This window comes from Balaenoptera physalus (assembly GCF_965194825.1).
Source record: "Balaenoptera physalus genome assembly, chromosome: 4".
NCBI classification, from domain to species: Eukaryota; Metazoa; Chordata; class Mammalia; order Artiodactyla; family Balaenopteridae; genus Balaenoptera; species Balaenoptera physalus.
Genome location: NC_138891.1, coordinates 46083345 through 46109217, shown reverse-complemented (window position 1 = coordinate 46109217; position 25873 = coordinate 46083345). Strand labels below are relative to the sequence as shown.

General features: G+C 32.9%; 1 protein-coding gene and 1 long non-coding RNA gene across 4 annotated transcripts in view; one reads left to right on the top strand and one right to left on the bottom strand.

Annotated features, from left to right (window-relative positions):
• LOC309659159 overlaps positions 1–25873 on the top strand; it is a 1097080-nt gene that overhangs the window by 957797 nt on the left and 113410 nt on the right. The gene's annotated exons all lie outside the window — the stretch shown is intronic.
• LOC309659141 (uncharacterized protein) overlaps positions 1–25873 on the bottom strand; it is a 323065-nt gene that overhangs the window by 213055 nt on the left and 84137 nt on the right. Inside the window, exon 1 of one of the 3 annotated variants that reach the window (XM_082458463.1) lies at positions 20021–23672. The exons of the other annotated variants lie outside the window; for them this stretch is intronic. Within the exon in view, the coding sequence (XP_082314589.1) occupies positions 20021–20025 (5 nt within the window). The 5' untranslated portion in view covers positions 20026–23672. Of the gene's footprint in view, positions 1–20020; positions 23673–25873 lie in introns of those variants that run through there. 3 annotated transcript variants of the gene reach the window in all.

Here is a 25873-nt window from a genome sequence, read left to right as displayed (position 1 = left end):
GAAGCTCACCTTTTAATTTTGTTGGTTCTAAAGAATTCATTAAAACATATCCTTAAATATATTAAATTTAAGAAACATCTTTTTAGAAGATAGTGTTCAGATATTTCAATATTTAAAAGTATTTAAAATGTATATGTAGACTTGTATGTTGTTTATATCTTTAATACCAGTGCATATGGTAACGTAGCAGCTATATGTTTAAATCAGTAGTGATGTGATAATAATAGCAAACAAATAGGATTTGTATATAAATTCAGAAGTCAGATGTTTCTGAACCAAGGCAAAGTCATATGAGACCCATGTGGTTTCCCAACTGAGAAGCAGTCGGCCACAGACTGCTGTATTGTGAATCACAACTCTGTCATCTCACTTTTTTGAGCAAGTTGTATAACTTGCTCCTACCTATATACCTAAAAAGCTCAATAAATAGTTTTGGTAGGTTGACTAAACAAATAAGCAAATCTTTCTAAGACTCTTTTTCTTCTTTTGCAAGGTACTCAAGCAGGCAATCATAAAGTGAAATACAGTTGTTTCCAATTGTTACTATTTGTATTATTACTCCCATTACTACTGGTTAGACATTATTGGGACTATGGCTTCTAAATAATATTTGATATGATCAACTATCATCAGGCCTGTCAATTGGATGAGCAATGCTGAGAATGGCTCAATCAAAATTTCTCCTTATAATAGCCAAATGATCACAGCAATAGTAATTTTTAAAATAAAATAAAATAACAAAGATAGAATGTGAGCTCTTCTGTGAAGGAGTTTAAAATACCTTACTTATCCATATTCCTACAGAATATCTTAACACTGAAACTCTATTATTGCCTGTCTAATATAAAACCAATATGAGTCATATATTAATATATTATTTTTAATATATTACCATAAAATAACAAAAAATTAGCAAACATAATCTGGGATAAAATAAACATTTCTGCAAAAAAAAAAAAAGGAAAAGAAAGAAAACAAGGGCTATAATTTCTAGTAACTTTAACTATAGGACATATGAAAATTTTTCCCGAGAGTGACATTTTAAAATTAAATTTTGTTTATAATTTTTACTTATAAAAGGTAGTAACACTGGAATGAAAAAATATATATACTGTATATTTAAAGTGTATAATCTATGGCATCAGGTGTAAAAATATTGATAATGGAAACACATTAATCTAATTGTAACATATTGTAAAGTAGAACAAAAAATGTCATGTCCCCAACAGATGTTATGAAACAATGACAAGTGGAGTTGAAATAAAAATTTATTGATAAAAATCATTTAGTTTTTTTTTTCTGTAATATGATGATATAGCTCAGGGATTGGCAAACTACTGTCCACAAACCAGATCTGGTCCACCAGCTGTTTTGTAAATAAAGTTTTATTGAAACAAAGCTACATTCATTCTTTTACATACGATCTATGGCTGATTTTGTGCTACAGTGTGTCTAAATAGTTATTATAGAGACCATATGGCCTACAAAACTTAAATTATTTATTACTTGGCTCTTTATAGGAAAAGTTTGCTGACCTCCAATATAGAGCGTTGTTACAGATAATCTATTATTACTAACAAAGTGGTTTAAAATGGTATTTCATATGCTTCTTGGTTTCAAATGTATATTTGCAAAATAAATATCATATTACTCTTGGAAGTTTTTCTTTCTTCAAAGCTTCAAATTCCTAACAATGAAGATAAAAGTTCTATTTCATAATGTTCTCTGACATTAAAAATTTTTTTTAATTAAATAGGTTTTTAAAGTACCATTTTAATGAAGTATTGGATTTAATTAATTTTATATGTTGGAATTACCACAAGGGACTTCAAACTCTACAATTATTCTTTGTGAAATGAACTTGGCACATTCACGGATCTATGTAAGAAAATGAAATAGGCTGCACATCACTGCTAGTTTTATCCATTCTGCTTATCACCAAGTAAATATTTTTTAAATTTAAAAGTTATAACAAAATATTTGTGCAATATATGTGCAATTACCTCTACTTTTACATTTGTTTAAACAGATGTGCACAGGTTTGCACATTTTTTTAGCAAGCCAAAGAAATGCTATGATTAGAATAAGTGTATGATTTTATAAATCCATCTTGATTAGCCTCAAGTTTTTTCCGATTTTCTAAATTAGCAATTCTTAGCTCCTGGCAAGCCATAAACAGTTTTCATTTCACGAATGTCGCTTTCTGCTCTGCTACAGAGGTATCTTTGTAAAGAGCATAATTTCTGATGATACGGAGATTAACACACGTGTAAGAGTCACTCAAGTAGTTATTATTCAATTTAAATCTAACTTCTGCATAATTACATCATAATGTAGCTTCCATTCAGCTGCTTAATATTCTTGATATCATGTAATCTCAAGGTAATCACTAACCTAAGAGCAACCTCTGCTGGCAAACAGAGGCTGAGCTGCAAACATTTTTACCATAGTTTTACAATGTCTTTTGACCATGTCAGATTAAAAAATATGTTTTGGGGAAGGTTTTAACATTTTTGTTGTATACAGAAGTGTGACAAATTGCACATTTTTAATATAAAATGTGGGTAAGTATAGTATGTTTGTTTTAGGACTAAACAAAATTCATAAGATTTTTTTAAAATGCTTGATTCTTGATTCTCAGCTTTGTGGCCTGAGGGTCACTTAGGAAGAACAGTTAAAGATAAGAGCTCAGATTTCACAGGATTTTAATAATATTGAATGAGAGGATGATGTATCAGGAAGTTTACTGTAATAAAATAGGCATGTGTAAGAAAAAAAATTCATGTTAAAACAAAATTTAAAGGTTCTTGAAGAAAAGAAAGTGCTTGAAGACATAGTTTAACTATTTATTGGGTTGGCCAAAAAGTGCCTTCGGTGTCTAAGTAAAGGTAAAAGGCACATTTTTCATTTTGATCAAGAACTTTATTGAACAACGTATTCACCCTTTTGTTCCACTACTTTCTGCCATTTTTCAGGCAACTTCATAATTCCATCTTCCCAAAACTTTTTATTTTTTTGAACAAAGAACTGTTCCAGGTGCCTTTTTTCCTTTGCTTCCAGGGAATTGATATATTTTCCATTAAGAGAACTTTGTAAAGACCTAAATTATTAGAGATCCGAAGGTACAATGTCTGGTGAATATGGTGGATGAATCAGAACTTCCCAGCCAAGCTGTAACAGATTTTTGCCTAATCATCAAAGAAACATGCTGTCTTGCATTATCCTGATGGAAGATTATGTGTTTTCTGTTGACTAATACTGGACGCTTTTCATCGAGTACTGCTTTCAGTTGGTCTAATTGGGAGCAGTACTTGTTGGAATTAATCATTTTGGTTTTCCAGAAAGAGCTCAAAATAGAGGACTCCCTTCCAATCCCACCATATACACAACATCACCTTCTTTGGTTGAAGACCAGCCTTTGGTGTGGTTGGTGGTGGTTCATTCGCTTGCCCCACGGTCTCTTCCATTCCACATTATTGTACAGTATCTACTTTTCATTGCCTGTCACAATTTGTTTTAAAAACGGAGCGTTTTCATTATGTTTAAGTAGAGAATCTCATGAGGAAATATAGTCAAGAAGGTTTTTTTTTCGCTTAACTTATGTGGAACCCAAACATCAAAGCGATTAACATAGCCAAACTGGTGCAAATGATTTTCAACCCTTGATTTGAATATTTTGAGTATGTCAGCTATCTCCTGCGTGGTATAAGGTTGATTGTCCTCAATTAATGTCTCGATTCGATCGCTATCAACTTCAACTGGTCTCCCCGACCGTGGAGCATCGTCCAGAGAGAAACCTCCAGCACGAAACTTTGCAAACCACTTTTGACATGTTCGATCAGTCACAGCACCTTCTTCATACACTGTACAAATCTTTGTGTGTGTTTCAGTTGCGTTTTTACCTTTCTTGAAATAATAAAGCATAATATGCCAAAAATGTTGCTTTTTTTCTTCCATCTTCAATATTAAAATGGCTACACAAAAATTCACCAATTTTGATATATTTTTTTAAATGCACGCTGATACGACAGTTGTCACAGTCAGTCTAACAAAATTATTTTGAATGAAGTTAAAGACAACTAAGTGCTGCTAGAGCCATTGCACAGAAAAATCCAAATGAATCTTTTGGTCAACCCAATATTTTCATTACCCTCCTACTTATATCCTTTAAAAAAAAATAGATTTGTTTATTTATTCTAAAAAAGAAGTTTACTGTAAAATACAAAGTTCTATATAAATAAGTTAATTCTAAATTTTAAGAATGGTTCCAGTACAATGAACCTAATGGATGTGAATACCCTAGTGAATTTTCCTTTCCAGATAAATATTGTAAATGAGAGATCATATAGAAGTAATAGGATAATACTTTTCTTTTAGAAACATATAAAAGAAATGCCATCTAGATATAACTTACAAAGATTACATCTACTAAGTACACAATCACTCTTTCTGGGTCTATGTTACAGAACCACATACCAAGTTTGACTATAAAATATGGCTTATGTGGTAGCAAATAATTGTTCAATAAGTACATATATACCTTGCCCTTTGGGCTGAGTGGCATGAAGGATACATATTACATAAAGGCATGCACATCTAGTACGACAAAATTATGTATACAAAAGTAATACACTTGAACAACAGTGAACAACTCAAACCTGCAAACACTATGTGGACTATACAGTTATACGGCCTATCCATTTTTTGGATAGAATTATTCTGCTATGCTTCATGGAGACATCCTGACACAGCCTTAAAAACAACTAAAATGTTAGGTCTTGCTTTGTTTAATTGTTTAATACAGAGTCTTTTATAAAACAGAACTCTCTACAACTGGCTCTTACTTCTCCCAAGTGTATTTCCGATAGGAATCTACCATTCACATTTACCTATGCTACTAATTCTTTGCACAGACCTTGGATCTTCTTTCTTAATAATAATATATTTAACATGAATGCCTAGTACAGTGGTTCTCAAAGTGTGGTCAAGGATCTTGGAGGTCCCCAAGACACTTTTATGGGGTTCATGAGCTCAAATCTATTTTTGTAAGCACTAAAATGTTGTTTGCCATTTTCAATGTGGAAGATGCAAAAGCAATGGTGGAGAACATTGCTAGTGTCTCAGCACAAACCAGGGCACTGGTACAAAACTGTATCCTTTACCACCACATACACAGTTAAAAAAGAAAAAAAAAAAAAAAAAGTCAGATTCATTTAAGAATATCCACAGAACAATAAAAATTATTAATTTTATTGAATCACAACCCATGAATATGTCTTTTTTACTCTTCCCTGTGATAAAATGGGAAATTTACATATGCATTTCTGCTGCATACTAACATAAGATGATCATCTCCAGAAAAATCAGATGTGTGATTATGTTGAGTGGTACTAGCTGCTTTTTACATGGAAAGGAATTTTTACTTGAAAGAACAACTGATAGACAAACTTCAATTATTCAGATGGTTATTTGGCAGAAATTTTCACAGAAAGGAACAAAGTGAGTTTATACTTCACGGAAAACAATCATTTATTAATAATAAAATTCAGGATTTCAAACAAAAATAAGAAGTATAAAAAACTTGCATCTACCATAATAGACTTAAGAGCTTCCCAATAATTAAATAAGAGCTTCCCAATAATGAAAAAAAAAAAAAATCTAATGTAATTGGTGGTGACATTAATGAATGTGATTTTTGGATATTGCATAATGAAATGTGGCAACATTTGGGAGATCAGCATAATTAAGTTAACCAGCATTTTTCAAGTGACCAACGCATGATGCTATAAAACTATTCATCAGTAAAAAACCCATTCAAAGTACATGATAGATCAATGGATTTTCATGTAACAGAGCTCTAAAAGTTCACTAATATGATTTCAAATTCCACATTGCAACAGACCTTTAAGAAACTATCATTTGTCAAGATTTGGTGTACTATCAAAGAAAATCCACAATTATGAAAAAAGCTTTTAAAAATACTTCTCCATTTTCCAACTACATATCTATGTATGACAGGATTCTCTTCATATGCTTCTACAAGAACAACATATCACCACAGATTGCATACAGAAAAAGATAGGATAATCCATCTCTGTTTCATTACAGAAAATAGTAGAGACTTGCAAAAATGTAACAATGTAACAAAGCCACTCTTTTAACTGAATTTTTTTGTCTGGAAAACATAGTTACTTTTCCTTAAAAAATGTTATTTATTTAAGCTTGTAAGGGGTATATTGTTGTAATTTTTAATTAATTGAGACTTATTTTAAAATTCTAATATGGCAAGTATTGATAGCTATGACCCACATATACATTTCTTAGGATGCACTACAGTTTTTAAGTTTGTAAAAGGGTCCTAAAACCCAAAATTTGAGAACAATTGACCTGATACAGCTAGATACTAGTCTAAGGACTTTGCAGGTATTACTTCATTAATCCTCAAAACAACCATATGAGTAATATTATTTTCATGATTTATAGATGAAATAGAGGTATAAAAATTTCTCAGAGGTCACATAGCTAAAGTGGAATAAAGCCAGGATATGAACACCAGGTCCCATGCTGTTTACTATTATACTACCTCCATGATTTTGGTAATAAAGTTCCTATAAAGAGTTTATCTGATGGTCTGTGTCCTCCATTGAATGGCACTGTATCAAATAGAATAAGTAACAAAACAAAATGCCCGAATTTGACTCCCAACTCTACCATAAATTCTTTGAGGTTCAGTAGCTTAAAAAATGAGCAAAGTAAAAATGTTCATGGTTCTTGTAACAAGCAAATTAAATAACACATATAAAATTTTTATACAAATGTAAAGCATGCTAAAGTTATTACTGTCTTTGCTTTATGTTCCAACTGAAGGCATTTCTCCCCACAAAGCCTTCTTAACTATCATATACCTCTATGTTTGTGGCCTTTCTAAAGAATTATGGCACTTTTAATGCACTCATTTAATAACTCATTTTTCTTTTTACGTGTGTCTCCTATATTCCTACTTAAGTTATAGGATCTACAGCACAGGGAATCTCTTATATTTAAGTGTATCCCCAGCTTCTTACTTACAGCCATCTAGCCAGCAAGCACCCAGTAAATATTTTCTTATGAAATCTGTGATTACATGTATCACTCATGTTTAAGATTAGTCCATTCCAAACCTTATGAGTCTGACTTAGCTTTTATTTGAGGAAGAGAGCCAGTAATGATATTCTTACTGAGTTAAATAAAAGCCACAGGTAGGAGAAATTTTAGAAAGGTGTTCATCTACCCAGGAACATTAAAGGAGACAAAATGAAAACACAGTTTAAGGGGAAAAAAAGAGTATTGATGAGCTATACTTATAATGATGTACTATGAAGATCTATCTATATGTATGTTTTACTGTTTTTACTCTTAGGTCCTTATATGCAGAGGTTGTAAACATTTTGTGTATTGCCTTTGAGAGGTTCAAACCTTGATGAGTTGGTTTCTAATGTTCCCAGAGGCATCACAAAAATTCTACAGGTTCCCTGGATACCATAGTGATGACAATAAAGGGTTGAAGAACACACTGAATGAACTGGTTTCTTCACAAACCCTGTATCTCCAATGTCAACATCTAGTAAACTACAGGTGCTCCCTCTTTTCCATCCAGGGAGAGATGTCTTCCATTCCAATACTCAATTTTTCCCTCCTTCTGATAGAATGCCCTGTGGTGTCTACTAACATCACCACCCTCCCTTTCTTGCTAGAATACTTATACAGTTTGTTTTTAAATACTGCTCAAATTGAGATAAACACACATATTCTTCTTTCTCTTGTGTCCATGTCCTTTTCCTTCTTTCCTTATAGCACAGCAGAACCCAAATTTAACACTCATGATTATCTGATTGTCCCTATAGGCTCACTGTAAGACTTGTTTATCCCTTAAGCATCCTGTAAACACTTAACGTTTGTGTCTACATTCAAGAACACCACATACTTGTTACACTGTAAAATGTTTGAGTGCATCTTTTTTTAATAGGGCAATTCTTATTATTGTTTCCTAATTACATTCTAAAAAGTTTAAAAACATATATAATTAATTCAAAATAATAACCTTTTTTTTTAACTCCACATTCCGTCTTAACTACATCTAAATAACATCAGACCTCCTTCATTGGAACATTTAATTGTTCATCTTCAGTTCACTGATGCATCAGGGTGTCGTTTTTGATAAAGTATCAGCTCACTTACTGTATCAAAATAAAATTATTGTGCAGTAATTTAATGACATAGCTCTTTCCTTTTATGAGCTCAGAAAATATCTCATTAACAGTTTCACAAATTACCACAATAACTTATGCTGACATGTTCATTTATTCTCATTTATGAATAAATCTGGTTGACAAACCTAATGAAATATTACAGGGAATTCCCGGCCTAAGATATGGATCAGGCGTAATTAGAGAATCTCAAAATAAGGATTATTTGAGCACAGACACTTTACTATAAAAGTGGAATATTGGGTTCCATTAAATTTTACACTAAAAATGTACTTGTTTGCTGACACTTCTCCATGGTACAATGTGGAGATGTTCTTACTTCCCACTCATCAAGAACCACAGTGACCTCTACCATCTGCCTGATATTTCATGAGAGAAAACAATTCTGTAATGTTGAATTTTTCTTTGTCTTTAGAATATTATTTTGTGTCTTTTTGCTTGTTAATTATGCTAGGCCACTCTCAATGATTATTTCTATAAAAGAAAAAAAATTAATATGCAAAATTATTTTGGAGTTGATCCAAACACATTTTATTTTAAAAAAGTAAAATTATTTAAAATTGCTATGAAGAGACTAATGAACAAAAAGTTATACTTCAATCTTTGAGGTTTTTAAAAATTATCTTAATTGCTTAAGGAAACAAAGTTGAATTTTTAAAATATAATTTGGGATATATATTTTTATTTAATTAAACATCTGTGTAAAAGATATTAATTTAATATTATACAAAGACTGATAAAACAAAAATAGTTCCTATCCTTTAAGAGACTATAGTCTAATGCATTTTGAATATATCCATAGGAAGATTGATATTCACAAATTACCCAGTTTGTTTCCTCATCTTTAATGTATCTCTTCCTCTGACATCAAAATTCATTTTAATCTCTCCTTTACAAATTATTTTAGAATCACAAAAAAAGAGTGTGCATGACTGTCTACAGTAAAATTCTTTTATAGCTTCAGACACATTTTTTATATTTATGCTGTAAAAACTACATTGTCTGTGATGTGGATCATACACTATACTACATACTTATGATAGTGCTTTGGTCATTATTGGGTTGAAATATTTAAAGATTATGGACCTAAATCTATTAATCCATTTCTTTTTCATCCACTGCCCTTCATTATACCATTAAAACATTAAATTATTATCATATCAATTACAATTACTATTCATTAAAGAAAAAACATTTACTGAAAAACCTCTATTAATAGCATAGTTCATACAGTTCTTGACTATCTCTCCCATGCTATTTCTGACTATGCTCCTCCACCTTTCTGTACATATTCTAGTCACAACAGGCCTTCTCTCAATTCCTCAAGCCACCAAGCTCATTCCTGTTGTTCTGGGCCTCTCCTCTGTCTAGAACTCCCTTCTCCCAGATCTTCATGGTGCTAACATAGTCTCATCATTCAGTTTCCAGCTTAAGGATCACATCCTCAGGTATGCTTTTCCTGAACAGTTTCTTTAACCGAGACCAAATTTGAACTCTACTTATTACATTATTCTATTTTATTTTCTATGACAGCTTGAAATAAATTTATTTGTCCAATTATCTGCAGGCTCCTCCTCTGAAAGAAAGAAAGAAAGAAAGAAAGAAAGAAAGAAAGAGATAGAGAGAAAGAGAGAGGGAGAAAGGGAGGGAGGGAGGAAGGAAGGAAGGATAAAAGCAACATGAAAACATGGTCCTTGTTAGTTTTCTTCATCAGCATTAACTGTATCACACAACAGTACCTGACTTCTAGTATGTCTTAATAAAATATTTATTGAATGAATGAATGAATGAATCATTATATAGTCCTGGCATCTAAAAGCACATTCTTCAATTGTGAAATGTTATAGCAGGCATTTTTTAAACTGCTATAGGAACATAAAGAAGGAAACTATGTTCTGCTAATGGAAACTTAGAGAAGTTTCACAAATGCATTAAATGTATGAGCTGCACCTTCATAGAGGGATGATTACATAATTTTTCATTCATAACTTTCAGAGTGAGAGGTGGACCACAGGCATAACCTGGAAAATAGTAGATTGGGGGTGTGTGTGGAAGAAGGCAGAGAAACTAAAAAGGGGGATATTTTGATGTAACATGGTGTCAAATTATCAAGTGCATAGAAAAGAGTATAGATTTTATCCTACAAGCAATAGTTTCTATTAAAGGTAGGGTATGGCAAGATGACATTTGTGTTTTGAAGATATATCTCAAACATTCAATGCCTTTGTAAAACTTCCCTAAGTTCTCATAAGCCCACTTGAGAGTGAGAAGAATGTAGCTGGGTAGAAAGGAGGGTAAAGAGCTGAGAAATGAGATAAGGATGTGCTAGTGATATCATCCTTCTGTACAACAAAAACTGGCTACACCCAAGAGTCTCCGGACTGCATGCAGAGCCAAGTAAGTTAAAACAAAGACCTGGAATTTCAGAGTTGGGTGGGAGAGAATGCAAAAAGAAAAGCCTTGGAGTTTCAATAAATGAGATGACACTGAAGACATTTAAAAAGAAATAAATAAACAAAATGCAAAAAAAATCTATTTCAATAGAAAATAAGAAAGAGAACCCATGGAAACCCAGACTGTGCTAATCTGTTTTAGACTTTCTCTGACAGCAGTTAAACTGATTGCATGCATTGACATAATAAGTGTTCAGTATATTTTTATAGAACAATGAATATATAATTTTATTGGCCATTTCCAATATGGAACAAGACAACAAACAAAAAGCAAAACCAAAAGTAAGTCCTCTGCATTTTTACTTAAATTGATGAAACAAGTGTAAACCTGATTTACAGCTTTGTCAATTTCATGTTCTAGTTTAAACATTTTTTACTTAAAATTTCACTAGAATTAGTAAATAAATGCTACTGTCAAGGTAGATTTTCTTGTTAGGATTTAGGATAGCTAAGCAAGACAATAATATAAAAGAAAATATAAAGAGCATGTTGGACTGTGTGCATTAGGTTGGGAAAGCAGGACTCTGTATCATTTCATACCCCCTAAGGAATGCTAGACTCTTTACAGGCTGGATATAAAGTGGTCTTTTCTCCCTCTGTTAAAATGCAGAGTTGTCGTGTTCTGCTCAAACAACTTTTTATAATAATGGCTTTGCGTGCGGAAGTGAAGAATAATTCATCTAACTGAAACTTAAAATGCTGTAGATAGGCAGAAAGTAATTATCTATGATACAAACTACCCAGGTTCCTGGGAATAACAACCATATCTTTATGAAAAGTGTTATGAAATTATTCAAGACCATGAACATCATGGGACACCCATTTACATTTGTTCTGCACCTCTCAGAGTTCTACGGGATGCATAAATAGGAGTAGAGTAAATACGAGCAGCCAGGTAATCCTATCATATTCAGCAATGGTAAGATCTTCCTGTGTCTAGTTTCACATCTCGGAACTTGAGAAGAATGAAGAGAGTTCAGGATAGAGGAAGAAAATAATTGAAGGGTTAGAAAATGAGAACTCCAAGAAAGGTAAAAAGGATTTATATTATTTAAAGAGCTGATAGAAACGTCATCATTAATAGTCTTCAATGAAGAGCTATTCCACAGATTGTGGTGACCAGCTCTTTTTGTTTTTGCTGAAAACATAACAGGCAAAAATGAATTTTAATAGCAAAGCAAGGAAAGAAAGAAAGAAGCTTTTGATAATGGAAGAGGCTGTTCAACACTAAATTGGTTCCCAAGGGATATCAGAACATTTAACTGTGGAAAATTTTTAAAAATAGAATTTTAAATATTTGAGGCTTTGAGGTCAAGGGAAGGACAAGATGACTTTTTAAGACAATTTCCATGACTGCAATTCAAAGACTGTATTACAAAAGAAGACAGGACTTCCATTATCCACTAAGATGGATTGTGTAGACAGAGGAAGCAAAAATAAGTACAAAATGCAGACAAACGTGGCATCTCTTCTTGAAGTTATTTACCTAATTTGTACAAAGGTTTTCTTCATGTGAGAATGAGGGAAGCACTTTTTCTCTCTATTTGACACACACATACACATGCACAAATATGTAGATATATACACATTTCAAAACAATGAGAAAATAATTGTTCCCCACAATGAGAATTTTTCCTCTCAAGACAAGTTCCTTCCTGATTCATACCAGATGGGATCTCCCACATTATATTAATGCAGAAATAAAAAGCTGCTGACTTAACCCTTTGGTGGCAGTGTGGGAAGGTTTTGGATTGAGAATATAGAACAAGGTTTTTAAACTTTAGTGTGCATAGAAACCACCCACAGGTTTGTTAAAAATGCACAAACATGGCTCAAGCCCTCAGAGATTCTGATTCAGTTGATCGGGGGTGGACACAGGAATCTGCATTTCCGATAGCAGCTCAGGTAATTATGATGTAGGTTTCTGAGGACTGCAATGGCAGCAACAGTGATCTAGAAACTTTGGTTCTGGTTCATGTGTACATTTATTCAATATTTTTTTCTAATAACAGTATATAGTTAAGTTGGAGATTAAGTAATAAAGTCATGGAAAAATCATGTGTAATCAAAATTGTCCTTGAAGCTCCCATAAATCAACCATAAATTAGAGTATGATGTGGTGGGGTATATATCTTGTATAGTAATATAAACACACCCTATGGCTTAAGAAATACTTAGATATATGAAGCCATATTTAACTAAAGGCAATTCTATTTGCCAAAGCACAACTATTCACACCAGACTGCCGTTAAGATTTAATAATTAATTTCTAACTATGAATGGGGAATGAGTAGATAATTCTAAAATTAATATGCTTGTCAACAAGGTTTAGTGTTAACCCTATATAACTGTATATGTTAATAGTTCCATATGTGGCTGTGAGGATTAAATGAGATAATAAATGTGGAATTATCTAATACAGTGTTGGGTGCATTGAAGATGCTCAGTAAGTTTTTTCTAAATTTGAAATTAGATTTTGCCTAATTTTTACCACAACAGCTTTTTTTTTTTCTTTGAAAAACTGCGGAGAAGGACTTGGTGACTAGATTCTCGATACTCTAGCTCTGTGTTCCCTAACATAATCTCCCCTCCTCCATTAACTCGTTAATGCAATAAGAGACTGGTCTCATGACATTTTAGCCACAGAGTTAGATGATAAAAGCAGCTGATAAATTAAATGCTGTTTGATGTGACTTGTCTGTATTGCCATTTGGCCATTTTGAGTCTGAGTTTTCTCAGTTAGAGGGTTTGGACCATATGAACTCAAAACATTTCTCTCAGCTTTAAATTTTCATGCTTCTATACAGTTTTTACATTCTTGTGTGTTTTTTTTTCTCCCAGGTTACAAACACCAGCTGACCACTTATAGTACCGTGTCAGGCAATTCATTTCCTCATTCTGAACTGGATACCAAAAGGTAGTACAAAAAAGTGGTTAAACTCATGATTATGAAAATCATTCACACTTGGATTTAAAACTGGCTCTGACATTTAGTAACTGTGTAAGCATTTATTAAACCTTCCAAAGTTATTTTTCTCAATTTAAATGAGTAAAATATTACATACCCTTCAGTTTTGAAAAAATCAAATACTGTATATAAAGAACTTACCATGATGCATGGCATAAAGTAAGGACTCACAAAGTGATAGATGTTAGTTTAGTTGTCCTCATACTGAAATGGTCATTATCAACCCTCTTAAACCTGCCTACTATCTAATTTTTGTTTACATAAAAATCAAAGACAAGTCATGAAAAATAAGTGCAAAAGTGGAATGTCAGCAATTCATTAATTATAATCCGGTTTATACTTAAAAACAAAGCTCATTTAATTAAACAAAAGCCTCTCAACTATTAAGATAAATTATGTTTGTATATTACAAATAGTTGAATTGAATATATCACATTTTTCTTATAGAAAGCAGGTTTTAGAGAAGCATTCTTATTCAGTTCATAAGTGATTGTCTCTCTTAAAGTAATTTCATATAAGAAATAAACCTGATAATAGTCTGACCCTGGCCTTACATTAGTCCTATTCCTAAGAAAATAAATTTGGTTATTTACATTAATAATAACATGGCTCTGATAGCACAAATTATGATGGAACTCAAACAGAGAATACAAGCCAATGGCGTTCTGAATTTTCTTTTCAGGCCCATCAAGTAGGGACTTTTTTTTTTATTTTGTTTGTTGTTGTTGTTGTTTGTTTGTTTTATTTGGCTGCATCAGGTCTTAGTTGCAGCACATGGGATCTTCACTGTGGCATGTGGGATCTTTTGTTGCTGCATGGGGGCTCTTCGTTGTGGCACACGGGCTTCTCTAGTTGTGGCGCGAGGGCTTAGTTGCCCTGCAGCATGTGGGATCTTACTTCCCTGACCAGGGATTGAACCCGTGTCCCCTGTGGGTTGGAAGGTGGATTCTTAACCACTGGACCACCAGGGAAGTCCCTTTTATTTTTAATTTTGAAGTTTATTACAAAAGAATAAGATTTTCCCCCAAGTATGTAGGACAAAATATTTTTAAAAGTTAGTTTAAGTTTCAAAGATTGCTTTTACAACAAAGAAAATTTGAGAAAATATTTCAGAATTATATTAATAAATTACATAGTTTCTAATGCTTATTTGGCATAAGCAAAGCTAAATAAACTCTATTATTCATTCTTATTAAAAAAAGCATTTTCAATTTTCATATATTCTGGTTGCTATACAGTTTTCATGTATGTATATGTGACTTGCCTATTTTCATAGAATTAGCATACATCAGTATCCACTAAATCTAATTTGAGTGCAACTTAATAACTTAAGATTTAGAAAGCAATTCAAGATATTTTAGTGCTCTGGGTTATTTAAAAATCAGTAATCATATAACTAGAAATTTCTACTTAATAGACTCTTAGCACTGTTCCTAACTTTATTTTTTCATTTTTACTCAGTTCTCTTTTCTTTCCATCAGTATTCTAAACTCATCAATTCCTATAGTCTCGGGAAATCCAGTCCCCAATTCTTCCCATTCCCTCTTTACCATTTCCATCAGGCTTTCTTCAAGGTCTCCTTTCATTCCTACTATAAGCACATTAAAGGGTCCTTCAATTTTAAACAAATCAAAGAGGAAAGAAAAGCTTTTAATTTTCTTTCTCTTCCATTGCTCACTGGTTTTCTAGCAGTGACAAAACCCTTCTGGACATGATATACGTCCATTATTTCCTCACTCCATCAACCCATCTATTATCTTTTCAATACATAAAATCTGGTTGCCTTTCCAGAATCTTCTTTCTCAAAAGTTTCTATTCTTATCACTGGTTTATCTGCCAAAACCACTGCTATTATTTCCTGTTCAATAATCTGCAATTGTCCTATTGCCCACTGCATCAAGTGCAGACTTTTCTGTCTAGCTTTCAAGACTTGCCTGATCTAATTTAACCTATCCTATCAAGGATGAATAAGCAGTTACTCTCTAATACGCACACACAGTTACAGTCAATCCAGTATTTTCACTATCCCCTCTGCACATAACGTTTCTTTCTTAAATTGTCCCTTTCTTAATGGTCTTTATTTCTGGGATACACCTCACCAATTTATATCTAGATTTCCTTCCTGGCCAAGATGATGCACTATCTTCTCAAGGACACCATCTTTTACTCAAGTTCTCACTTAAATTTTATTCTCTTGAATTTACTCAACATTTAGTTGCTTTCTACTTGTTTTAATTTATAGCAATGAACTTTTAACTAATTTTTTTAAACAAAATGGTGGAAATAATGATTTTTACCATTTCTTTAATTCTTTCTTTTATCTACAAGAACCCTGGGCTCCACATGGTGGGAGAGAAAATTTCGTTATTTCCACAGACTATATATACTAGAGTCATCATTCATATTGATAAAGATGTAAAGGCAACTCCCTAGATTTTTGAAGAGCGAAGCCCACACTATCATAAAAGTGGCCCTATAATCATAGAACATTTTTTTCAATACGTGCTTCTTACTTAAAAAAATTTTTTACTGTACTTGGGTCAAAATCCATTTATAGGTGAAATATTGCTATATAATTACAAATATTCAAATATGTAGGATTTATATGCATACACATGTCTCTATATGTGTTTCTGTCTCAATATCCATGGATCCACTATTTGAAACATAAATAATATACTAAGTTAAAGATCCTTCAACAGTGAATCTTGAGAATTTGTAAATTTTGAGCATAGGTCAGTAGCTACTACAACCTCTGCTCCCAACATAGAGCTATTCATACTATAAAGGGGGCTTGGAGAAAGATAACCCTCAAACTCCTTCTTTGCAGATTGTAGTCATTTCTAACAGGAAAATATAGGTGATCCTCAACTTACCCTTCCTTCCCACCTTATCTCAGTTTCAGAAACATTACTGTGAGCATCTACCCGCAATCAGTGATTTAGAAGGAATCAAAAAATGTGTCGAAGTTTGAGGAGCCTTGCACTATAAGAGATTGTAGTGGTCTAAGAGAATTGATGGTTTCCTAGGTGAGTAATTTCCTGCCAAAAATTATCTCAAGCATAAAAGGAAATAAAATTCCATTGGTTATAATAATAAATTACCCACACAATTTTAAAGTACTCATCTCTGTAACAAAATATTTTTTTGGCAACTATTTGGAAATACAAACTACAAATGTCTCTGGCCTTGGGTTCATTTTCTTAAAACAGAATTTGGCATCCATTTTCACATTTTCTGGTAAAGTAATGTAAATTTGAATTAGCATTTCTAACTCTAATAATATGAGCACATTATATTGATAGTGTTATTAGAATACAGACATGAAAATGGTAGTCTCATTATAACTATTCATAAAGATAATGCATATCATTTTCTAATATTTGAGGGAGTTATCATTTGACATATGCATTTGAATTCAAAGAGATTTATGCCTGTATAAGGATTATATCAGCACTTTTATTATGTTTTGTTCCATTGTATGCATTTTATTGCAGACATTATTTTATGGGTCATAATTCTTTTTGTAATTCATTAACATTTCAAATAAGGAACACGTTGTGACAATTTGTGGGACTCAGTCTATTTCTTTGCAGGAAAAAAAAATTGAGAATGGAGGAAAACTTTCTATCTTTTGTTAATCCAGAAACGTCAAATGAGAGAGAATCCTTAACTTGTTCTTGAAGAGGAAATTCTGCTTCTGGGAGGGTCTGGTTCAGGGATAAATAAGGACATTCCTGCTCTGGAAGGCAGGCTGTTCCCTGTCAGATACAAATGATACGATGAGAATAAAGAAGGAGATGATTAAAGGGAAAAAAATTTGGCCTGTCATGAGGCTAAAGTAATTCTCAGACCTCCTGCTGTTTAGAGCCTGCATTTATGCTCTGATGTTGAGCAGCCTTGACTAGTGCTCTCTGTAGGGCTTAGGCAGTTGGGAAAGTAGGAGAGTTAATCTGAGAAAACAGGAATGTAGGGATGTCTCAGAACAGAAAAGGATCTGCCTTCTACACTTGCACAAAAAAGAAAAGATTGCTTTTAAATTAATACAATCTTTTCCATAGCAAGTCTTTCTTTTTTTTTCTCCAATTCACAAGGTCCTAATGGCCTATTTTTCCCCCTTTGGCTAGTTGAGTTTTCTCCATTGTTTAGCACGTACGAAAACAAAAATAAAAGCAAACTAGGCATTCATGTAGCATTCATTCCTTGAAAATAAATGAGCATCACCTAACAATATGCCTTCTAATGAATTCATAAATTTAGCTTACATTTCTGTTGGAAATTACAACATGTCAGCTACGAAAGATGCCGTTTATTTACAAAGCAAATTGTTTACATTACAAACAGACTTAGAAAGTAAAGCTATTCCACAACTTGGAATCCAATAAAATGAAAGACCCACCACATCTTGGTAGTATGGAAGCAAACTGCAACCAATTGTGCAGAAGCTTTATGTTCAAATACAGCTATAGTAAAGTGTCAGACCTTAGTTTCAGGGCACCTTCAAGGTAGTATTTATTAATAATACTAAAAATGACAATAACCTGAATAAATAGCATGCATTTTCTTCCTAGGATCTCAAAGTGCTTCTCCTAAATTATCTCATTTATTCTCATGACACATTTCTGTAAGGAAAAGAAAGTAGATATTATAGGTAATCTTAGTGTACACTTTACCAGACAACTTCAAGAGGATCCTGTGACATTCTGGCACTGAAACCTGCAGGCTTAAGCCAACTGGCTACGTGCCTGATAGTCCGGCAGCAGCTGAGCTCTCTAATGGACATTTTGGGGCTGGGGGAAGGGTTGGCTTTATAGGGAGGGTGGAGTAGGTGATTACCCAAGACAGTGTGCTTGAGGGATGCTTGGAATATATGCTAATATATGGAAGCACCCCTTACAACGCACAATATGTGTTAATATATGAAATCTCACTATTAGTTGGGGTTTGGCAACAATACCCTACTTAAGTGTAAGTACTGCCTTATAGGTTACACATTCACTTAGGAATAGCTGTAAAGATCTTAGCATGAATTATTTCACCAATACTTTTATTAATTGTGAGTTTACAATGGAAGAGAGACATCAATTAGATGTGGATAGGGAACATAAAGTTAATATTTTCATAAGAATTTCATAATTAGGGTGTCATTTACAATCCTAACATTGTAATAGCTCTGATAGAGAAAGAACAAAAAGAACCAAGGACATTCAGGCATAGGCAGTACTCCAGAATTCCAGAGAGGTAGCAGGAAAGCCTAGGAAGGAGTACAAAAGTAAGGGGAAGATTTATCAAAAGGAAAGGTGATGAAGACAAACTGTGATATCTTTCATAATATTGCGTATAATTAGAGCTAAAAATGACATGCCCATAACTCTGGGTTTTGTAGATTGTGCCAGACTTTATGCCTCAATACTAAACTACTTACCAAGAGTTATTACAGAGATTTGCTCTTTAATGAGAGAACCACGTATATAAGTAAATTCAGGAGTGTCCAAACAATTCTGACTCACCCTCTGGGCCCAAAAGCAAACTTGTGGAAGTTTGCTAGAATAGAGTGATACTCCTAGAGAATATAGCTTGTGGTACCCACCATCCAAGAGGAATTAGTTATATATTTATATATATAAAACTAATTTTATATATATATATATATATGTACAATAAAAAAAATAACCAAATGGCTAATCTTAGTCTTATTTAAACTATAAAGGGTCAATATGTGAAAAGTTAAATATATCTAAAACCAAGTCAACCTTTCCAATTAGTACAAGAAGAAATTTCACATTGCTATACCCATTTTACAAATGAGGAGAGGACACCTATCCAGGAGAAAGAAGTAACTTGTTTCCTGTCTTTCAGAAGCTAGTTTATTTCTTAGTCCAGTGAATACAATCTGATTTTTTATTTCTTTGCTATTTTTACTGAAAGAGCCTTTCTTCTCATGCTGTCGAGACTTCCTCACACTTAATTTCCCTCAATTCCTTCCCTAATATTCCCTTCTACAATTACTTTTTTTTAATGTCCAAAGAAACTGATATAAATTAAGCCAGAAATCTCTTTAGATAGGCTCTCCAGAGACAAACTGTATTCCCATTTAAAGAGTTCAGTAGAATGATATACCTTTGATGTTCAGTATAGCCTTTCTACCAACCCCATAATAATATGATTAACTTATATGTAGTCATAGGCTTCTCTTCTGCCTCACCTCCTTGTTAGTTATGTCACACAGAGGAAACCATTTAGGGTTTCTGAATATAAGTTAGCACACATGATGAAATGGGGAAAATCAGGGTGATATGATGACTGAAGCTTTAAGTTTAAAAAGAAGAGAATGGAACTTAAGTACTACCTACATCATTTAGGAGCTGTTGACCTCAACCAAGTCATTTAAAATCTGTGAACTTCCATGTATTTTCCCTCGGTAAAACATGGATAATATCTGTTTTGTTTTCACTATGAGACTGTTCTAAGAAAAAGGTATATAAATATATTTGAGAGCATTTTTAAATATAACGCTTTATCAGTGTGAGCTCATCATGTACTAATTACTTTCCTAGGCATTTCCTAGGCTATGAAAATATAGAAAGAATAGAGTACTGGTCTCTGTCCTCCAAGCTCTTACAAACAAGCATCCAAAAAGGAGATTTAGTGAGAAAAATTGCGTTAACAAAAAGCAGTTAAACTGAAAATGTTAACAAATTTATAACTCTTGATTTCAGGGCAAGGTTCAGCTACGGTCATCTTCTTCGGTATATAAAATCTATCACAAAAGTGCATTAATAGTTACCACAAAATCACAAATCCCTGTAGCCTTTGAAAATGACTTTCTCATAACATACTGCTTATATACATCTGTAGTTCCTGTGCAAAGGCTTTTTTTTCCCCTAGTTACATAAAAATCTAAAAGTGATCTTTCTCACTTTGATATCTGGCTGTCAGTTTCTGGGACTCACTGTGCTGGAACACTATCTCAGGCCATCAACAAATACATTTCTAGGTTTTTAGCATTTATCATTCCTGACATCTGTTGGGACCATCTCCTCCACTTGCTTTCAGCCCTTGTGTATTAAACTACTCAAGCATTCATTTATTAGTAGCTAAACCAGGGTTAGTGAAATTCTGCAGATATCATGAGATCAGCATCCATCTAAGCATCTGTGTTGAGTTTTTGCCACAGGGTCTTGCATTGATTATTAGCTGGGATAAATCCCAAAATACTGTGTTCTCTAAAGAGGACCAGAACATGGCTTTGAACCCATGGTAGATGAGATACAAGAGCTTTAAAAAATTGTAATTCATCTGCAGAATGCATGCATTCATTTTCTGGAAAGAAGACCATTCTTAGTTACATTTATTTTTTTAAAGTAAAGCTTTTATTTTAAAGTAAAGCATAAACTCATTTGCTTCTATAATTTAAATATGCTTGCTTAGTTTGCCTGGCAAATTTTCCTTAAGCTTTTTTGTAATATATTTGCCTCTTATTTTTACAGAAGAAGAAAGTAAGGCTTATAATGAAGTGACTTACCCAAGACTACTCTCCTAGTTAATAAAAGTCTGTTTTCTCATGTCTAGTGAACATTGTTTTTTATTGCAAAATACTGCCTTCCTGGGGACATGGATCATTTTTAAAAATTATTTCCAATATTTTTTCCTTTTTAACCTATATTCTTCACTCTCTTTCATGCCAGTAAAGAAAATAAGGATATTTTTGTTGTATATATTCAAGGTATAGAATTCTGCCTATAGGAATGGTGGAAGGAAATTGAAAATGTGGCATTAATATACAAAAATGTTACTTACAATTTTAATTAAAATCTGTAGAAAACATAGAAATGAGAACTATATTTAGAAAATATTCAAAGGAACTAAGACATCTTTAATGATAATTGATGTTTTTTGAACAAGTACTGTGATATGAACTTTTATTTTCTCATTTTAATCTCAAGATAATTCTATGAGTTAGGTCTTATTTTTACCATCCCTTTTTGCAGAAGAGGGAAGTGAGGTGCTACATGGCTTCACAGTTTAAAGGTATACAGCATTTTAACATTATGAATATTAAAATATTTATTACAATGTATTTACACATTTACAAGATTTTATATGCATAGGACATGTATGTTTTATATATGGCAGTTATCACATATTGCTATTATATAACTCTTTGTGTTCAAGTAATCCCTGTTTTTCTATATTTTTAGATCCTTGAGAGAAATAACTGGGTATCTCAGAAGGTACCTAAGTAAGAGCCAGGCACATAATTAGCCTGCAATAAATACTAAAACAAGGGATAAATAAAAAGCAGTGTTGAGGTGGGTGGTAAGTACTCTTCCTTATAGAACTATTGGTGTCCCTATGAATTTTCAGACCCAGGACAAAAACCAATTTTCTTCTTTACCTGCAACTCACTTTCGATAGGCTTAAAAATACTGACTTACAGATTTTTCCATTCAAAAATATGTATTATGTTTGTGTTTAACTTATTACTTGCGCTCACGAGGAAATTGAAGTCAATCTGATTAGCTTTTATCTAAAGTGATTGTCATCTATCTAGCTCAGAGAACAATGATGTAAAGCAGAACAAAAAATACAGAATTAATGAAATTATGAGGAAATATTTTCAATAAATCATTATATTTTATTTATTTTTACAATTCAGTAGTCTGTTACAAAGTTGGCCTTCTTATCTACAGCAATGCACCGATAATCTGTCATCATACCTAGGAGAGATTATTTTTAAATTTTCTTATTGAAATCATAAATTAGCAGGTAATATTCTCCATCTGGTTTTATGAAGGCACAGACAGGAAAGCTTAGTTGATGCAGAACCTAAGGACTTCAGAGCATGCCTGTCTCATAATAGATGGAACATGTAATATTGAGGTTACTCAGTAAATCTTAAGTTATAGATTAGGGCAGAGCAGTGAAGTGTGATGTGTCATTCATTCCTTCTCTCAGTATGAAAGATATCTCTTGTTTCTATTCTTACATCTTTTACCTACACACACAAACACACACACACAAACACACACACAAACACACACATTTGATTTAACTTGTATTAGTACAACAGGATATAAATAGACCTGATGACTCCCAAAAACTTGAATTTAAATTATTTCTTTAGCTGGAGTTCAAAATTAATTTTGCAGATCTCTAACTCAGGCGCATCTGACATATTTCAATGCTACATTCTATTAATGGAGTTGTCAACATCTCAAGAGAAATTGAGAACTCATGAAGTAGTGAGTTTTCCTTTACTAGAGTTAATAGAACAAAGGTTCTCCCACATTCATCTAGTTTCTACCAGCCCTGAGTCTATGATTAGCAGGGATGTGACATAGCAGAATTGTATCCCTAGGGCATACACTAAAGGAACTGCTACTCCTTACTACATGGCTACATTGTTCCTATTTTAAGATGGGATCATTATCACTTCCATTTCATTAACACTGGATTTACTTCATGTTTTGCTGATGCTGCTAAATAAAAAAGGGCCCAGGTATTAATAGAAATGAAAAAAATTATCTGTATCATTTCAGTTATTAAAATAACTATGTTAAAATAAAATTCCTATAGAATAAATGTTTTTCCTCTTTCATAAAACATAATTTTTAATACAAAAATGCAAAATCCTTGTTTTAATCCCTTTAAAACATCTCTCTTAAAAAAAACAGAAGAAGAGCACTTAGATTAAACGCACATTTCACTAAAATTACATTCAGACATTCTTGAAAGACACAGCACCACAGGCCATCCGAAGATGCCCCCATGTCAGATTTTGTGAGTTAATCAGTCATAGATTTAACACTACAGAAATATGAGGCTAGTAAATAGAACTTCCAGGTGTCAACAACATAACCGTACAACTATGTTCAAAAAATTGCATCTTGTATAAAGGGAAATGTGATTTACTAGGAAGTACATATGTGAAAACAAGTTCTTTAAATTACATTAATATTAAAGAGAGAAAAAAGTGTGCAAAATTATTTTTTAAAAAAAAGTGTTCCAGGGGCTTCCCTGGTGGCGCAGTGGTTGAGAATCTGCCTGCCAATGCAGGGGACACGGGTTCAAGCCCTGGTCTGGGAAGATCCCACATGCCGCGGAGCAACTGGGCCCGTGAGCCACAATTGCTGAGCCTGCGCGTCTGGAGCCTGTGCTCCACAACAAGAGAGGCTGCGATAGTGAGAGGCCCGCGCACCGCGATGAAGAGTGGCCCCCGCTCGCCGCAACTAGAGAAAGCCCTCGCACAGAAATGAAGACCCAACACAGCCAAAATAAATAAATAAATGAATAAACTTATAAAAAAAAAAAAAAGTAGAATGTTGGCAATAGAGACAGTGTGGATGGACTTGAGATTATTTAAAAAAAAAAAAAAAAAGTGTTCCAAAGGTATAGAAACCTATAAGCCAGAAGTCCTACCCTTGCCTACAACTGTCAACTCTACTCATAACTCAAAATTCTGACTTAAACTGAAAGTAAGCATCAGAGACACATAAGCAGATAAATTTTACCTATGTATTTTCTGTCACATCATATTATGGTGCTTTTGCTACCACATAATTCTACCATGTAACATGTAAAATAACAAGGTACCTCAGAAGTAACAATGCAACAGAACTAAACAGAATTGTTCATATACTGTGACAACACTTGCTTTTAGCAGTTACCACAAGGTTGCATTTTCTATTTATATGATACAAATATATTGGCTCTTGTTGTAACTGTTTTCTCTTTATAGTGCTGTAATAATTTGTGTTATGTTGTTTCCCTTCATGTGATATAATATACAAATAATAGTATTTATATTTCATATAGATTTGTATGTCATTATGGATTTATTTTCCTGACTATATGGAAATTATGTCAAATAAATATGCAAAACTATCACTGATTTTACATATTTTAAATCTTCTGGGATCCTAAAATGTCTCCAAATGAGAGAATATGTCCTATTAACTATTATTATAATATAATTAAATTGAATTTTGGATTCTGACATATCCAAATAAACATGCACAACTTAATCTATACTCTCTTAAGAGTTCATATTCTAGAATTTCATTAATTGAATAGAATCACTACATAGAAAATCACTTATTTTAAGACTTTTCTAGTCCTCAATTTAGAAATTAATTAATACTTATATGATCTTATACTTACTAACCAAAATCAAAATGCTCTAGAACAACAAATCATGTGTGAATGTTCATATTTATCCTAGGAAATACATGTGTTAAAGAACAACTTAATACCTTGGAGTATAAGTGTTTAGTATTAGAATTTAAATTGGGGAATTATAGACTTTACAGAATCATTCCTAGAGCATAATCAGCCAATAATTCTGTACGTATGAATAGGAACCTGGGAATTTTCCAAGTCTCTTAGTTGTTTTGCTTTAAACTCAGTCAAGAAATGGCTTAAGCCAACAGTATAACTCAAGTAGGAAAAAGTAGTTAGCATGTGTTGGGTCTGGGTAGATGAAGGCAAGTTTCAAATGATGATGATGATGATGATACCTTAGTTTAAATGTGATACTAGCATGTCATGCACAATTATGCTTCTATAAGACCATTCCAAGCACAACCAGGTAAATAGTAGGAGATAAATGTTTTAAACAAGTAAATGAATAGCTAGATGGGGGTATCAGTCCATCAATCCACTCTAGCAGATATAAGTTTACTTAGCAAATGACTTTCTTCTGACTATTCCAAAAATGTTGTCAGTACTCAGGTTTCTGATTTCAGCCCTCTGCATTTATTCATTTATATAATCTCTCTTGGGCAACCAATTAATCCACATTCACTCTGAATCCATGTACTCAGATTTTCTCGGACACCAATTCTTGAAGAATCTATTAGTAACAGTTACTTCTGTGGAAATTAAAGCCTTGGTGAGTTAGTACTTCTTTACTGGGACATTCAATAAACTCTTAAAAGTATAATTCTACCTAATATGATATAAAACTCTGAAACTAGTAGGTAATTATTACAAGCCTTCTGTACTGTTTCTAGGATTGTACTCTCCCTATGCTTGATGTAAGATTTTTGTTTCAGTGACTTATTATTTAATATGGTTTGAATACTCTAGATTATTGTTTCTAGACAAAGTCTTCCAACAAAGCTAGGAAATTATCTTTGTTGTTGTTGTTGTTGCTGAGGGGCTGGCCTCTCAAGATAATTTGTTCATTCAACAAAAGTTTGATG